The sequence below is a fragment of the Eretmochelys imbricata genome, chromosome 1 (assembly GCF_965152235.1).
Source record: "Eretmochelys imbricata isolate rEreImb1 chromosome 1, rEreImb1.hap1, whole genome shotgun sequence".
Lineage (NCBI taxonomy): Eukaryota > Metazoa > Chordata > Testudines > Cheloniidae > Eretmochelys > Eretmochelys imbricata.
In genome coordinates, this window is record NC_135572.1 from 205,753,525 (window position 1) to 205,770,192 (window position 16,668).

The 16,668-nt window shown below is 42.7% G+C and overlaps 1 protein-coding gene and 1 long non-coding RNA gene across 7 annotated transcripts in view; one reads left to right on the plus strand and one right to left on the minus strand.

Annotated features, from left to right (window-relative positions):
• SLC22A15 (solute carrier family 22 member 15) overlaps positions 1-12,226 on the plus strand; it is a 42,196-nt gene extending 29,970 nt beyond the window's left edge. For 2 of the 6 annotated variants that reach the window (XM_077822655.1, XM_077822689.1), the window contains 2 exons: positions 5,833-6,021; positions 10,853-12,226. In XM_077822655.1, the coding sequence (XP_077678781.1) occupies positions 5,833-6,021; positions 10,853-10,939 (276 nt within the window). In that variant the 3' untranslated portion in view covers positions 10,940-12,226. Of the gene's footprint in view, positions 1-207; positions 730-5,832; positions 6,264-10,852 lie in introns of those variants that run through there. The other 4 variants (XM_077822664.1, XM_077822698.1, XM_077822682.1 and 1 more) reach the window with 3 other exon arrangements.
• LOC144268129 (uncharacterized) overlaps positions 6,605-16,668 on the minus strand; it is a 33,111-nt gene continuing 23,047 nt past the window's right edge. Inside the window, exon 2 of the long non-coding RNA XR_013346710.1 lies at positions 6,605-6,720. This is a non-coding gene — a long non-coding RNA (uncharacterized LOC144268129). The remainder of the gene's footprint in view (positions 6,721-16,668) is intronic.

Consider the following 16,668-nt stretch of genomic DNA (forward strand, 5'->3'; position numbering starts at 1 on the left):
TTGGGAGTTCCCCCGAGCACATTTGTAAATAAGGTTTGTCTTTTTGGTGGGGGAGAAAGTTGTGAGATTGTATATATTGGTGATAAAACATTGTGCCTTTATGCCTGGTCATAGTCTAATATTGTGTTAACTTCTCCTATCTTGATTTAGAATTTTTTCACAAATGAAAGTGAGACTTAAAACTTAAAAAAAAAAATCAGTTAACAGTTGCATCTAAAGGTTCAAATTTTCAAAATGAACTTGCCTGGCTTCTCAATTTGCCTGAAACTGTACATTCAAGTTTCTGGAGTTCCATTTTAGGCAACTCACACTTTTTCTCCCCCAAATTTGATTTTGCATTTGACATCTACTCAGTTTGTGTGCACAAATCAGCGTTTGTGGAAAAATTTCATAGCCAAGAACTTGAATGCATGAATTTAGCAAGGTAACCTATTTCCCCTTGTTCTCCCCCCACCCCACCCCCCGACATTCTTGTTAAACCCTGGATTTGTGCTGGAAGTAGCCCACCTTGATTATCATACACATTGTAAGGAGAGTGATCACTTTAGATAAGCTAGTACCAGCAGGAGAGTGGGGTGGGGGGAGAGAGAACCTTTTGTAGTGGTAAACACCAATTTTTTCATGGTTTGTGTGTATAAGAAGATCTTCTGTACTTTCCACAGTATGCATCCGATGAAGTGAGCTGTAGCTCACGAAAGCTTATGCTCAAATAAATTGGTTAGTCTCTAAGGTGCCACAAGTACTCCTTTTCTTTTTGCGAATACAGACTAACACGGCTGTTACTCTGAAACATGAATTTAGCAGGCACTTATTTAAAATTCATTCCAAAACCTGTGGATCCAGAGGTTCCAAGCATTTCTGAAATCATCTGTTCCGATCTTTATGTATCATGAAGGCTGCATTTTAGTCACAGGTATTTTTAGTGAAAGTCATGGACAGGTCCCAGGCAGTAAACAAACATTCATAGCCTGTGACCTGTCCATGACTTTACTATATACCCCTAACTAAAACTTGGGGGTGGGGGGATGCTTGGGACCCTGCTGGTGCTGGGGGGAGCGTTGCTGGTGCTCGGGGGGAGTGGGGGAGGATTGGCAGGAGTTGCAGGCTCCCTGCCGGGCTCCACATGTCCTCACAGTTGTGGCCGGGGGGCTCCAATTGCTGCTCCCACCCCAGGTGCTGGCTCCGCAGGCGCAGCTCCCATTGGCCAGGAACCGCAGCCAATGGGAGCTGTGGGGGTGGGGCCTGCGGGCATGGCCAACGCGTGGCGCCTCCTATCCCCTCTTCTGCCTATGCCAGTGAGAGCCAGGGAGCCACCCTCCCCCTTCCCACCCCTCCCTCTCGTGCCCTCCTCCTTCCCCCCCCCCCCCCGGTAAGTGCACCCTCCTGCCCTGAGCCCCCTCCTACACATCCAAACTGCTGCTGCTGGCCTAGGGGCTGAATCCGTGACTTCCATGACCTCAGTGACAGACATGCAGCTTTACGTATCATACCTGTGATGGGTTCCCCACGGGGTGCCACCTGGAATTGGGGTGTCACTGAGCCCACTTGACCCACCAGCCTGGGTTCCCTTTACACTGTACTGCTGTAACCAGCCTGTCAAGCCCTCTTCCAGGCTCCAGTCTGCACCTTCACCAGCACACATACAGGTAGGAACACAGCCATCTTCAGAAACATACAGATGCTGTGATCAGTTCTGCATGGGAAGGCTTCAGTAAGGGAATTTCCCAATTACTCAACTGCACACACCCCCCTCTGGAGGGTAAAGCCAAAATTATACTGTCTTGCGCTGTGCAGAGAACTGTACAGCCTAAGCTCATGAAATTCGCCCCCTCCCTCAATGTGGAGAGGAATATACACAACTTTCTGCCCCCAGTTATGACTCCCACACACTGGTTTTAGACCAAGCAAATATAAGTTTATTAACTACAAAAGAGATTTTTTTTAAGTGATTATAAGCCCTCGGATCGCTACCCCTTCCTACTTCTCCACGTGGGCACCAATGATACTGCCAAGAATAACCTTCAGTAGCTCACTGCAGACTGCGTGGCTCTGGGAAGAAGGATAAAGGCGTTTGAGGTGCGAGTGGTGTTCTCGTCCATCCTCCCTGTGGAAGGAAAAGGCCCAGGTAGAGACCGTTTGAATCATGGAAGTCAATGAATGGCTGCGCAGGTGGTGTCGCAGAGAAGGCTCTGGATTCTTTGACCATGGGATGGTGCTCCAAGAAGGAGGAGTGCTAGGCAGGGACGTGCTCCACCTAACGAAGAGAGGGAAGAGCATCTTTGCAAGCAGGCTGGCTAACCTAGTGAGGAGGGCTTTAATCTAGGCTCACCGGGGGAAGGAGACCTGAGGTAAGTGGGATACCGGGAGGAAGCACGAGCAGGAGAGCGCAAGAGGGGAGGGCTTCTGCCTCATACTGAGAAAGCGGGATGATCAGCGAGTTATCTTAAGTGCCTATACACAAATGCAAGAAGCCTGGGAAACAAGCAGGGAGAACTGGAAGTCCCAGCACAATCAAGGAATTATGATGCAATTGAATAACAGAGACTTGGTGGGATAACTCACATGACTGGAGTACTGTCATAGATGGGTATAAACTGTTCAGGAAGGACAGGCAGGGCAGAAACGGTCAGGGAGTTGAATTGTATGTAAGAGAGCAGTATGACTGCTCAGAGCTCCAGTATGAAACTGCAGAAAAACCTGAGAGTCTCTGGATTAAGTTTAGAAGTGTGAGCAACAAGGGTGACGTCGTGGTGGGAGTCTGCTATAGACCACCGGACCAGGCGGATGAGGTGGATGAGGCTTTCTTCCGGCAACTAACAGAAGTTACTAGATCGCAGGCCCTGGTTCTCATGGGAGACTTCAATCACCCTGATATCTCCTGGGAGAGCAATACAGTGGTGCACAGACAATCCAAGAAGTTTTTGGAAAGTGTAGGTGACAATTTCCTGGTGCAAGTGCTGGAGGAACCAACTGGGGCAGAGCTCTTCTTGACCTGCTGCTCACAAACAGGGAAGAATTAGTAGGGGAAGCAAAAGTGGATGGGAACCTGGGAGGCAGTGACCATGAGAAGATCGAGTTCAGGATCCTGACACAAGAAAGAAAGGAGAGCAGCAGAATACGGACCCTGGACTTCAGAAAAACAGACTTTGACTCCCTCAGGGAACTGATGGGCAGGATCCCTTGGGAGAATAACATGAGGGGGAAAGGAGTTCAGGAGAGCTGGTGGTATTTTAAAGAATCCTTATAGAGGTTACAGGGACAAACCGTCCCGATGTGTAGAAAGAATAGTAAATATGGCAGGTGACCAGCTTGGCTTAACAGTGAAATCCTTGCTGATCTTAAACACAGAAAAGAAGCTTACAAGATTGGACAAATGACCAGGAAAAAGTATAAAAATATTGCTCAGGCATGCAGGAGTGAAATCAGGAAGGCCAAATAACACCTCTAGTTGCAGCTAGCAAGAGATGTTAAGAGTAACAAGAAGGGTTTCTTCAGGTATGTTAGCAACAAGAACAAAGTCAAGGAAAGTGTGGGCCCCTTACTGAATGAGGGAGGCAACCTCGTGACAGAGGATGTGGAAAAAGCTAATGTACTCAATGTTTTTTTTGCCTCTGTCTTCACGAACAAGGTCAGCTCCCAGACTACTGCACTGGGCAGCACAGCATGGGGAGGAGGTGACCAGCCCTCTGTGGAGAAAGAAGTGGTTCAAGCCTATTTAGAAAAGCTGGATGAGCACAATCATTTTCCTGAAATTTAACTAACCAATCCTAACATATTGTAACATGATTATTTAACTAATTATATCCCACCACCTTAATTAGTTTACACCCAGCAAAATTAATTATACAGCAGACAGAAACAATCACAGAACCAGACAGAGATTATACAGATAAACAGTGGGGAAATGGGGACTACAGTGATAGAACAAACACAGAAATGAGGATTTCACATCCCAGCTATTGATAAGTGAGTTCTTGCCAGACAGGAAGCTATCAAACTAAGTTTCCTTTTACATTTTCTAGGCACTTCCCTTTCGCTGGAGGCATAGGCATTATCAGGACAGGATTGTATTCCTAACAGCCCAATAGCACCTTATTTCAATGTGACTAGTTTGGAATGTGAGGAGGTGACCGGTCGCTTCCCAGCTTATGGCTGCGTCTGTTGCTTAGCCAAAGGCCTTAGCCTAAGAACAGGGCCTCAGACTGTCGCAGTAAGAGAAGGACCTTACACTGGCAGACAGTGATTTTGATTCTTTTATACCTCTATAACTAGCCAAGGGATAAGATTACACCTAAATTCTTAGAGTATAGGCCTTTACAGACAGGCCTGAATATCTATATCCTAACAAAGGCTAATGGCATTTTGGGCTACGTAAGTTGGGGCATTGCCAGCAGATCGAGGGACGTGATCATTCTCCTCTATTCGACATCGGTGAGGCCTCATCTGGAGTACTGTGTCCAGTTTTGGGCCCCACATTACGAGAAGGATGTGGAAAAATTGGAAAGCGTCCAGCGGAGGGCAACAAAAATGATTAGGGGACTAGAACACATGACTTATGAGGAGAGGCTGGGGGAACTGGGATTGTTTCTTCTGCAGAAGAGAAGAATGAGGGGGGATTTGACAGCTGCTTTTAACTACGTGAAAGGGGGTTCCAAAGAGGATGGATCTAGACTGTTCTCAATGGTAGCTGATGACAGAACAAGGAGTAATGGTCTCAAGTTGCAGTGTGGAGGTTTAGGTTGGATATTAAGAAAAACTTTTTCACAAGGAGAATGGTGAAGCACTGGAATACGTTACCTAGGGAGGTGGTGGAATCTCCTTCCTTTGAAGTTTTTAAGGTCAGGCTTGACAAAGCCCTGGCTGGGATGATTTAGTTGGGGATTGGTCCTGCTTTGAGCAGGGGGTTGGACTAGATGACCTCCTGAGGTCCCTTCCAACCCTGATATTCTATGATTCGGGATCAAATCAAATTTGATCAAAACAGATTACCTAGCAAATAAACAAAAACACAATCTAAGCATAATATACTAAAGAGATTGGATATGAGTAGCAAATTCTCACCCTAATTGTTGATTCAGGCAGTTTGTAGAGATTAAGGGGCCAGCTGCCCTTGCTTGCAGCTTAAAACCCCCAGATATTGCTTTCACAGGCTAGAAATCCCTCTAGCCTGGGTCCAACCCTTCTCCCCCAGTCCAGTCCTTGTTTCTCAGGTGTTTCCAAGCGTCTCCTTTGGGTGGGGAGTCAGCGAAGAACCCTGATGTCACTCTTCTGCCTTAAATAGCTTTGTCTCCAAGCTTGGTTCCCGTGCCTGTTCAGTGGAAATACACTGGTATTCCAAGATGGAGTCCAGTACAGGTGACTTGGTCACATGTCTGTAGGGTCACAGCAGCAATGACTCAGTCTGTTTGTAGCATCCTCAGGAAGGCTCCCTGGTGGGAGATTAACTTTTTCTAAGACCTGTTCTCCATAATGGCCCTTTCCGGCCAGCCATCTAGACTGCGTGCATTCTGCCTAATGGGCGTTCCCCAGGTGTAAACACATTTGTAATAGATGCATAAACAATATTCCTAACTTCAGGTACCAAAATGATACATGCATATAAGTAGTATAATTATATTCAGTAAATCATAGCCTTTTCAATATCTCACATGATCAATCTTCCATAAAATACATTATAGTTATGCCATAATTATCTCATAATATCTCTATGAAGAACGTGGTGTAGTGTGACAATACCTACCTCACAGGGTGGCTGAAAATTAAGTGCTTGAATATGTAAAATGCCATATGTTTGCCCCCCTTTCCTTAACTATCTCTGCTCTTAATTTCCAGAAATCTGTGCAGTGGTCTCTGCCATACATCGTGTTTGGAGTGACTGGCGTGTTGTCGGGGCTCCTGAGTTTGTTGTTGCCAGAAACACTGAACAGCCCTTTGCTAGAGACGATATCAGACCTGCAGGTGCGCTCATACTGGAGACTGGGGGACGAAGCTATGTCATTGCAAGCACTAGGCGGCTCACGGGTACATCACTTTTCTTAATACTTCTCCACCATTGTAGTGCATCGATTACGGCTGTCAACTTTAGGAGTGCCGAACTAGATGGTGCTTAGTCTGTGGATGACAGGCTCCAAGGGGACACTGGGGATAGTTTAGTGATCTTACCATCATATCTGAAATACTCTCTGCAAGTGCAGGCTCAGATCCTAGCTAGGTCAACTCATCCCTCTCATGCTTGGTGAGAAAGTTACAACTTTCCTTTTAGGATAAAGGACCCTAACACAGAGATCTCTGCCTCTGTCACCTCTAGTCTGCTGGGTCCTATAAGGCTGGTCCGTTAAGACCTTTCAAAAACCTTATCTGGCACAAGATGCAGCAGCTGGTTTATGAGGGAGGGCTGTGCCTGTATTCTATAATCTGTGCAGGCTTCCACTTTTTGGTTTTGGGTGCAATTTAAGATGTTGGTTCTAACATACAAAGCCTTAAATTGGTTAGAACCTGGTTAACTCTGATGTCTACCTCACACCTGACCGTAGTAGCTGAGATTACTTGAGATGCATGATCTAACAGCTCCCAGGCTTAATAATGAGGAGACTTGGAGGCAAGGTATTTTCAGTGAGGTTTACTTGTCTGCTGAGTTTGCTTCCCTTTGTTCATTCATCAGGTTTTGTTGACCTTCCAGTCATGTCTTGGTGTGAGAGTTCTTCCATCTATTTTTTTCTCCTGGGGAGGGAGAAATAAATGAGTGGAAAGAGTGATTAAGTTTGGGGAGGGATCTTAGGTTTCTTAACACTGGTCCAAAACGTATAAGTATTGTAGGGTTTATAAAGATTATAGATTGACTTGGAGCACTAGAAGGTACATCTTGTCACATTAAACGAAATGAAAAAATACTCAGTCTTTAGGAACACGCTTCCCCAGATATACATCTGATTTGAATCCAGATAAAACAAAAGGAGTCAGATTCATGTCTGCAGAGACACTGTCTACTTCAGTGAAGTTACACCCAAGATGGCCTCTGACACATTATACATTTTTTTAAGACAATCACAGGTAAAACATATGGAAAATGAAAAGCTGTTAAACATTAACCCTGTCTGATAAAGGTGATAGAAAAGTCTGGTGGAGCTGCCATTAGGATTACTTAATACATTTTTCTGCTGGATACCCACTGATGCCTAGTGTACATTTAAGTTTTGCCAACATACTATGTCATAGACTCGATTAGCGGAGTGATTTTTTTTTTCCTGACATAGCTGTGTTAGCAAATGCCCTAGTGTTATACCATCAGTGTAGTGTTATACCCCAGTTATACCATCAAAGCCATTTTGCTGGAATAGCTTTTTTTTCGCCCTCCTGGTATAGATGCAGTTTAAACCAACTCTTTTGCTGGTAAAAACTGCATCTATACAAGGAGGATTTGCTGGTACAACTGTACTGGCAAACCCCTTAATTATCGACAAGGACTGGGTATAGCCACTTTACATGATTCATAAGAGCTGAAATATTTGGATAATCTCCCACTGTGCTCAAAGATTTGCAGAGAAAATCTGACCGTGTCCAATGTTGTTAGTCTGGGTAGGGCAAAGTAAGAAGACTTGTCTGATTCTATGCCAGGGGTTGGCAACCTTTCAGAAGTGGTGTGCCAAGTCTTCATTTATTCACTGTAATTTAAGGTTTTGTGTGCCAGTAATACATTTTAACGTTTTTAGAAGGGGTTTCTCTCTCTGTCTATATTATATAACTAAACTACAGTTGTACGTAAATTAAATCAGGTTTTTAAAATGTTTAAGCTTCATTTAAAATTAAATTAAAATGCAGATCTTATCAGTTTAGTGTGATCCTTGCCCTTGCTTTTCCTTGCTGAGTTTTCCAATGTCCCCAGGCAGGCAGTGGGCTGAGCGGGCCAGTGGCTGAGATCCGGGCTGGCAGCCGGAACCCCAGACTGGCAGCAGAGTGCCACTGAAAATCAGCTCGCATGCTGCCTTCGGTATGCATGCCATAGGTTGCTGGCCCCTGTTCTATGACAATACATGTGTTAATGTTTTCCCCTCTTCTCTGGGAGCAGTTGCTTTGTGGGCTTTTAGGTCTGTAAGTTACATACGCTGAGTGCGATAATTCTCCATGCCAAGGAAGACCCATAAATCACTGTGATACACTGCTACCTCGATATAACACGGTCCTCGGGAGTTAAAAAATCGTACCGCGGTATAGGTGAAACCGCGTTATATCGAAGCCACACACGTGACGTGCTGATCCACCAGAGCGAGCAGCCACACCCCCTGGAGCACTCGTTTACCGCGTTATATCAGAATTCGCTTTATATCGGACCATGTTATATCAAGGTAGCAGTGTATTATAAAACTGTAATGCACAGGTTGGTTGCTGCCTTCCATCCCAGAGGGCTGTGTTTCAGGGGTGCTTCGTTTATTGGGTTCTAAAGCACTTCAGAATCTATGAAAGACAGATATTGCAAGCTGAACAGGATTGGGCTGGGTCAATACTTGGATGAGACATTCAGGGAAATCAAAAGGATATTTTAGGAAATGGTATTTGTGATTTTTGTCATAAACAAGGGAAATGCAGCCTAGATGGAGTTACTATAAGATGGTTGCATAACTGGTTGAAAAACCGTTCCCAGGGAATAGTTATCAGTGGTTCACAGTCAAACTTGAAGGGCATAATGAGTGGGGTCCCACAGGTATCAGTTCTGGTTCCAGTTCTGTTCAATATCTTTATCAATTATTTAGATAATGGCATAGAGAGTACACTTATAAAGTTTGCGGACAATACCAAGATGGGAGGGCTTGCAAGGTTTTTGGAGGATAGGATTATAATTCAAAATGATCTGGACAAACTGGAGAAATGGTCTGAAGTAAATAGGATGAAATTCAATAAGGACAAATGCAAAATCCTCCACTTAGGAAGGAACAATCAGTTGCACACATACAAAATGGGAAATGACGGTCTAGGAAGGAGTACTGCAGAAAGGGATCTGGGGGTCATAGTGGACCACAAGCTAAATATGAGTCAACAATGTATTACTGTTGGGGGGGGGGGGGTGGGTGAACATCATTCTGGGATGTATTAGCAGGACTGTGGTAAGCAAGACACGAGAAGAACAATTTTTCTCCCTCCTCGTTGTAACAACCTTTTATGTACTTGAAAACTTATGTCCCCTCTCAGTCTAAACAAACCCAATTTTTTCAATCTTCCCTCACAGGTCATGTTTTCTAGACCTTTAATCATTTTTGTTGCTCTTCTCTGGACTTTCTCCAATTTGTCCACATCTTTCCTGAAACGTGGCACCCAGAACTGGACACAGTACTCCAGCTGAGGCCTAATCAGCGCAGAGTAGAGCGAAAGAATTACTTTTTAACCTCTGAGGATAGGACAAGAAGCAGCTGGCATAAATTGCAGCAAGGAAGGTTTAGGTTGTACATTAGGAAATAATTCCTAACTGTCAGGGTGGCTAAGTACTGGAATAAATTGCCCAGGGAGGTTGTGGAATTTCCATCATTAGAGGTTTTTAAGAGCACGTTAGACAAAGACCTGTTGGGGATCGTCTAGATATTGCTTAGTCCTGCTATGAGTGCAGGGGACTGGACTAGATGACCTCTCAAGGTCCCTTCCAGTCCTATGATTCTATTATTGTTCACAATTTATCACCCATTCCTTTAGTCAGTGCAGAGCACAGTTCCCTACCAAGGTATTAGGGGGTGCTTACTGCTGGAAATGCTCTGTCTGAAAGAATGTTGTTCATCCAAACAAAATTTAAAATGTGTGTATTTTCGCACTTGCACCACTCTAACCTTTTGGGGGGGGGGGCGGGAAACAATTCCCCTCTTATATGTAATTAGTGCAAGTAGGGCAACTTCCTTTGCTTGGAGGATAAGAATGATCTTGTGGCCAAAGTACGGCACTGGGAGTAGGGAGATCTAGTTTCAGCTCTCATTTAGCAAATTGTCTCTGCAGTTCCCTTCTCTACCCCAGATAGTCACCTGACTTGGATCGCAAGCCAGAAACTTTTCAAGTAGTGAAAATAGCTTGCAGGTATGTATGTTGCACACCCTTGCATTGTAGATTGCAAGAGTACAGAATAGCCTTTTGTCCCACAGTTTCTCCCTTTCCAACAGTTTCAGTGCCTGCAGAACCTCTTTCCCTTTGTGTCAGGCATAGTTAGTATTTTGCTGTTTTGTTTTTTCTAGTAGTTAGCTTGTTTTGTAAAAGCTTTCTGGTCCCATGAGTCTCTCTTCACCTGTGTTTAGGCTTTTTATATTGCTGGCTAGTTGGAGCTTTGTTTATCTCCATGGCAGGTAATCCTGGCAAATGCCCTTTTTTTTTTAAATGTGAAGCTTGTGTAGGAAGATGTCCACTCATGATAAATAGGGATGAAGAGGCATTTCCACCAAACTCTGCTTCCTGAGCCTTTGCTTCTAGTAGATCACAGAGGGACAGGAACATTGCTACTGCTTTCTGAACTCAGAAAGCTTTGTAGAATGCCAGATCAAGCCATCCTAGTCAGTTCACTTGTCTTGCATCCGACCTCCTTAGTCTGCTAAAGGGGGTACAGGAGTTCATGCTGGATAAAAGTCCATCATTTGCTAAGAGGGTTCGAAGAAGTATGAATCTAAAATCCTCAGATCCAAGTGGAACTGACCTTGGGCAGGTCATTTAACTTCTCTGTACTTCAGTTTCCCCTGTGTAAAATGGGCAAAATCCTCCCCACCTCTCAGTAGGGTTGTAATGCTTCCTATTTGTAAAGAGCACTTTGAGATGCTCTGAAGGTGCTGCAAAAGTACATTTTTTCAATGTTAACTGTTGAATGTGTTAACAATTTCATTTTTTTTCCTAGTCTGCAGATAAAGATCGCTCTGCGGGGAGTGAAAGTGAAGATGAAGAATTCTATGATGCTGATGAAGAGACCCAAATGATCAAGTAACAAGAGGAAGCTTTCCTTTTTATGCCTTTTTTTTTTTAAACTTGTCCAGCCAGGTCCACCTGTAAAAAATAAAACTGGAACTGTCTGCGGGTGAATTATAACAGGGCAAGTGCCTCTGCCTTTCCAGCACTGGGGGAGGAATTAGAGTACTACTCAGATGCATTACAGTGGTTTGACTGGTGACCACTGCTGATTTTTTTTTTTTTTCTTACTCGTGAAAACCATTCAAATGTTTGTGGCTCAAACTTATGATTGCAGGCTAGGTTTGAGGCCAAAGATGATGGGGAGGGATTTGAGGTATTTCTGAAACTTGAACTTGAGAACTGATTCAACTTGCAGACTTCCGCTGCATGTGTTCGCATTTTTCCTTCAAGGTGGGCTCATGTTGATTTTGAAGCAGCTGAAATCCATAAACTGGAAAGGTTTCAACTAGGCTTCTTCAGATGGATGAAACCTAAAGAGTTAAACTGGACACAGAAGATACTATAGGCCAATATGATGGGAACAAATTCCTGAAATCCTCTCAAGTAACCTGCAGCACACTGGAAAGAATGAACTATGGAATCTCCACCAGTTCTGCATACACTCACTGGAATGGAATTTCATACCTCAAGTGCTTAGGGAACACCAACAAAAGATAGCTGTACTCATTGATGTTGTAGGGTGGATGTCTAGAGGGGCCATCAAAGGTTAGAGGGACCAGCTAATAGGAAAGGGCAGAGGGACTTAAGTAAAACAAAATCTCCATTATTGCTGATCTCTTCTCCCCCTACCTGTCTCCTCCACCCAGCCCTTGCACCTCTCAAAACAACTTCCTTTTTTTCCCTTTTATTTTGGTTCTTTCTCACACAGGTTTGTCATGACAGTCTGTAAATCTCAGGATGGCTCTGAATTTCTGTTGCATATTCTGATTGATTTTGTGTTTGTCACTTTGCCATGTAAACTGAGGGACTTGTTTTTCCATGGCATAGAGTGAATGTCTTACGGGAAGTAATTTTACTTAGCTATGTTTTGCATTATTGTGGGCTTTCCATGATTATGGCTATGGAGGAAAAATGAGATCTGCATGCAGTGGTACAGAGTACTGAAATTGCCTGTGCAGGCTGCTACTAGTGTCTTGGGGATCATTGCAAGAGGATGCTAGTATTTACTTTAAAATTCTGTATGTAGATAAAGTTCTTTGGAAGTTTCTTGAGCCCACATTCAATTAATTACTTGACCTTGCTGAGGGAGAACTGTATTCTTTTGTTTACACTAAACTTTTTTTTTAAGTATACTGAAAGAGAAGGATGTTGAGTGTTTTGCCAACTAATAGATGTGGCCTTTTGGTACGGATTCAATATTCCTAGCTGTTACAGTTGACTTCTATATAATTCTTTGCAGTTTATGGGATCAAACTTCATATTAAAAGTGTAAAGGTAGCTGGTTATTCTATTGGAAAATAATACATGATCAAATAATTGGGGAGAAGGGTGTTTACTGAACATATTCCAGAGTCAGAGCGAAAAACTCAGTTATTCCGGAAGGAAGCAGAAGATCGGATCTGAAACTTACAGCAGGCTATCTAAACTTTGTCCAGTCAAGAGCTGCACAGGCAACTTTCTAGGAGCCCAAGAGTTGTATCTCTGTTACCTGAGTGGAATGTAGTGCTGCTATCCTCATCTTCAGTGCAGAGGGGAAGCCCACAAGACTACATGTTCTAGCATGCAGTACTCCATCTTGATCTGCACAGATTGATACAGTGCTATGAGCACAACGGTGAGCTGTAGTGGGGCTCAGTGGTCGCTGCAGGTAGCACATCAGTAGGGAAGATGAAGAGGACTGCTGGCTGCATTGTAGACAACAGTGGGACATTTGACCAGCAGCCCACGCTTTGATCTCTCCTGACTCTTGCACAGCTCTTGTGGATGAGAGAGCAAAATTAATAGAACTTTTTAAAACTAATCTGGATGTTTTCAGCCTTATTTATACATAGGAAAATGACTGAGTGGAGTTCTTGGAGTTATAATTAAGTTTGTGTTGTGCTTTTTTTTTCTAGTTTGACATCTGACACTTTAAAATATGGGGATTATAAGAAACATGGGAGGGAAAGGGTTTTTTTTCTTTTCATTAGGTTCTTGGTGATTTTTTTCCTCAAAGGTTCTACATGTGCAATAGTTCTTACTGAAATTCATGCTGCAGTACCTAGGAATTGTACTGATGTTGTCACAAACCCTATATTTCTTAGGGGATCAATCTCCACAATGGAATCACTGCCTCTTTCTGGCTTTAAGCAGTGGAAATAGGGACTCCTTTGTGAGACTGACTAGCGCTCTTGGCCTTGTTGGTTTTGTTTTTGCTAAAAGTCCCAAACCTGCAAAGAGATCCATCCATGTAACTTTCCATTGTTACTCCGTGTGGTTGCAGTGGTTCAGGTGGGTGGATTTCTTTGTAGGATCATGGTCAAAATTTGTGACAGCCCCTAATTTAAGGTTAAATGAACCTCCATTTCATACAAGCCCTCTTATCCATATGATTGCAAAACCAAGGATGAAGAAACTTTTATGTGAAATAAATTAATTGCAGTTTTTTTGGAGACCCTTATACTGAGTCTGTCCTGGGTTTGCACATTCAAAGGTTGAGGACCTCCTACTGTGTCTGCCATAGAGGCTGTTGAGTGGCTATTTATTTATTTTTGGGCCAGTGAATTGCTAGAACAGGATCTTCCTAGGTGGAAGCTCAGTGTTCGTTGAGGTGGGGTTTTTTTGTTTTTGTTTTTTGTTTTGTTTTGTTTTTTACAGAAGGATTCTGACAAATGACTTATTACTCTTGCACTCCATGTGCTTCAGTCTGGCACCTCTGGTGTTTGGGTTTGTGCTTAGAAGTTGGGGGTGGTACAAGCTGACCACATGCTACAGAACAGAAGAAGATTCCTGTTTCATACAGAGAAGTCCTAAGCCATTGTGGCATCAGATACTTTGCCCTAGTTAGCATTTGTTGTGCACATATGATGCACAGCATTTCATGGCAAGTATGGACAGCATACACTGTATCTAGGCAGACCAATATTGCTAAGCAGAACTCTTCAGATTGACAGTGCATGCTGTTCTGAACTCTGCAGCTAGTGCCTGTTTTAATTAGACCCCCAGGTCACAACATTTGTATGGCTACCCTACCTCCAGGTATAATCTAATGGTTCAGAGCTGGCCTTATTCTGATTCTTCCCATGTATGGGCAGCACATATTGGACATCTGCCCAGGGAAACTTGAATATACACCAGATCAAAAAGAAAAGTATCACTGTTAGTGACACTAAAATAGCACTGATGATCTGACAGATTTAATCCTTGCAATTCTTGATTGAAGTTTGACAAATGCTCTCCCCATGCTTATTTTATTCCATTGTTGCTAGGCTAACTTTACATAAGTGATCTGCACTATTCAGGGTTCTTGGTCCTGTGTAGACATAAGAATAAATCCAAGTTGGTAGCTGTCAGTCTCTTACCTATATATCCTTGTTTTGTAGAAGTTGTTTTTCAGCTGGGTCTCTTTATGGGGCTCTACTGGAGAGAACTGAGACTTTCCCACAGCAGAGATCAGGTCAGCACTGCTTCCAGCGAGACCCATCTTCTTACCATTTCCCAACTCTGTTATCAGGGTGTGGCAGGGGATGTGCTCTAAGTTCTAGACCATGTTGACTTGGTCAAGCAAATTCGAGAAAGAAAAATGTTATGGAAGCTATGGCGTTAGCTTCTCAGTTTTGTTTATTTTAAAACTGTAATACATTCATGTCAGTATATCAGTATTATGGGCCCAATTCTGGCTGGCAGCACATACACCAAAAAATCTGTGGGCAACACAAGGATTGTATGGTGGAAGTTAGCACGTACATGCATGCCTCTGGGTGGACCAGCTAAGTCTTTATGCACAGCTCTTCTTACATTAATTATTTCTAGTGCAGGACTATCCATGTAACTGTTTTGAGTTTCAGTACTCTATGAATTCATTGTAGGGTATAAAGAGTGAAAGAAAGGTTCTTAGATGGAGAAATTGCTATTATAGAAATCATAGGGAAAGGGCTTATTTGATATTGTAGCTCTTTCACCTCTAGCATCCAGTGCAGCATTCTTCATTACCATATAGTTGCCAGTGCCTACTCCAATCTACTGTAACCTTCAGATGATCCATGTGGTAGGACTATTCCAGTCTAATAGATGTTTTAAAAAGTTACCTTGAAAGTCAGCCTAAATTTACTTTTTTTCATCCCCTCTCTCCTACCGATAGCTTCTTGAATCATCCTAAAATAGCTTTGATTGCAAACCTAGTGAAAAATACTAAGAAAATATAAATAGGGAATTGATTTTTGGTTTACTTTGATTCATTTGAAGTGTCCCTAGTGCTAAAGTGCTTTTTAAGTGTCCTCAAATCAGTTTGGACTGGTGCTATCCGTAGGTAATTCTACGGAATTGGTATAAGCAGTTGCCAGATTTCTAAGCTGGAATGAAATAATGTCTAAAACTAATTCTGTGTGTTCATTTGGAATTCTTCCATGTGACCGGATAAAACTAGATTTACAAGCATCTCTCCATGGATCTTTAGGACAGGAAAAGGGAGAACTACCTTTGTTCATGCCTTAATGCTCTTTGCACTTTAATGACCATTGTTTCTGAAACCCTTCTCACTGCTTGCAGAGACAGTAATTAGCCAAAGAGATTAATATTAAAAAACAAAGTATAGAATTTGCATAATATGAAACCGTTGCCTGTCTCATATATCATACACAAGTCTGCAGGGTCTTATTTTATTGTAAATATCAAAGCTCACTCTTCAAGATCAGGATAAACAAGATAAGACCACTTGCTAGAATTTGTTAGTTCACTCATCAGACTTTTAAGAAATGTTAATTGAAGGCCACATGGAGTTTATAGAATGAAGCAGATGGTTGAACTGGTATATTTTAATTAAGGGCAGTGTTAAGTATTAAAATGTCTACAAGAGAGTTCAGTTTCCTTTTGGAACTCAGTTTTAAAAAAAAACTTAAATTCTGGTGGCAGCATGTATGCCAGCAAAAATGCAGACAACTGCTGGAATGCACAGCAGGAGCTGGCTGCTTCCTGTCTCCAAAAGATTGTAAAGAGATTCTGTACCTCCAGGCTGGTAAATGGAATGGGACAAAGCCATGAGGTGGCATAATTCACACCTTTATGTGGATACATATAACATGGCTGCCTGGACCAATCACTGTTCCCTTTTGTATATCTGCCCCTCAATTACAAATAGTGCATGAGTCTCTAAAACAAAATATTACTGCTTCCCAGCCAACTTTGATATACTGCTCGGATTCATAGTCAATCAGGAGCCAGATAAAGTGTGACGACAATAGTAATCAGAATTTCTGATTACTAAATGGATAGATTATATTTACAGAAATACTAAACAGCTGTATTTGAATGGTGCAGTATCGATGAAGCCTTCTAAATTCATGAAGTGTTGCTCAGATTTTGGCCTTAAATGGTTTTAAATGATCAATAAAAGTTGAAAGGCTGCTAAGGATTTAGTTGGGATCTGTGTATAATCTGAAAAGAGCAGAACTTTATGGAAAGATTTGGTATTGTCAACACATTAAAAATACAATTTACAGTATATCGAAGAATAGAATACTTTAGGGAAATGCTAATAACCTATTTTCTTCCCTTAGAATTTCAGGTGAGTCTCTAAATGGTCAGTCTTTAATTCCAAGGAAAAGTGAA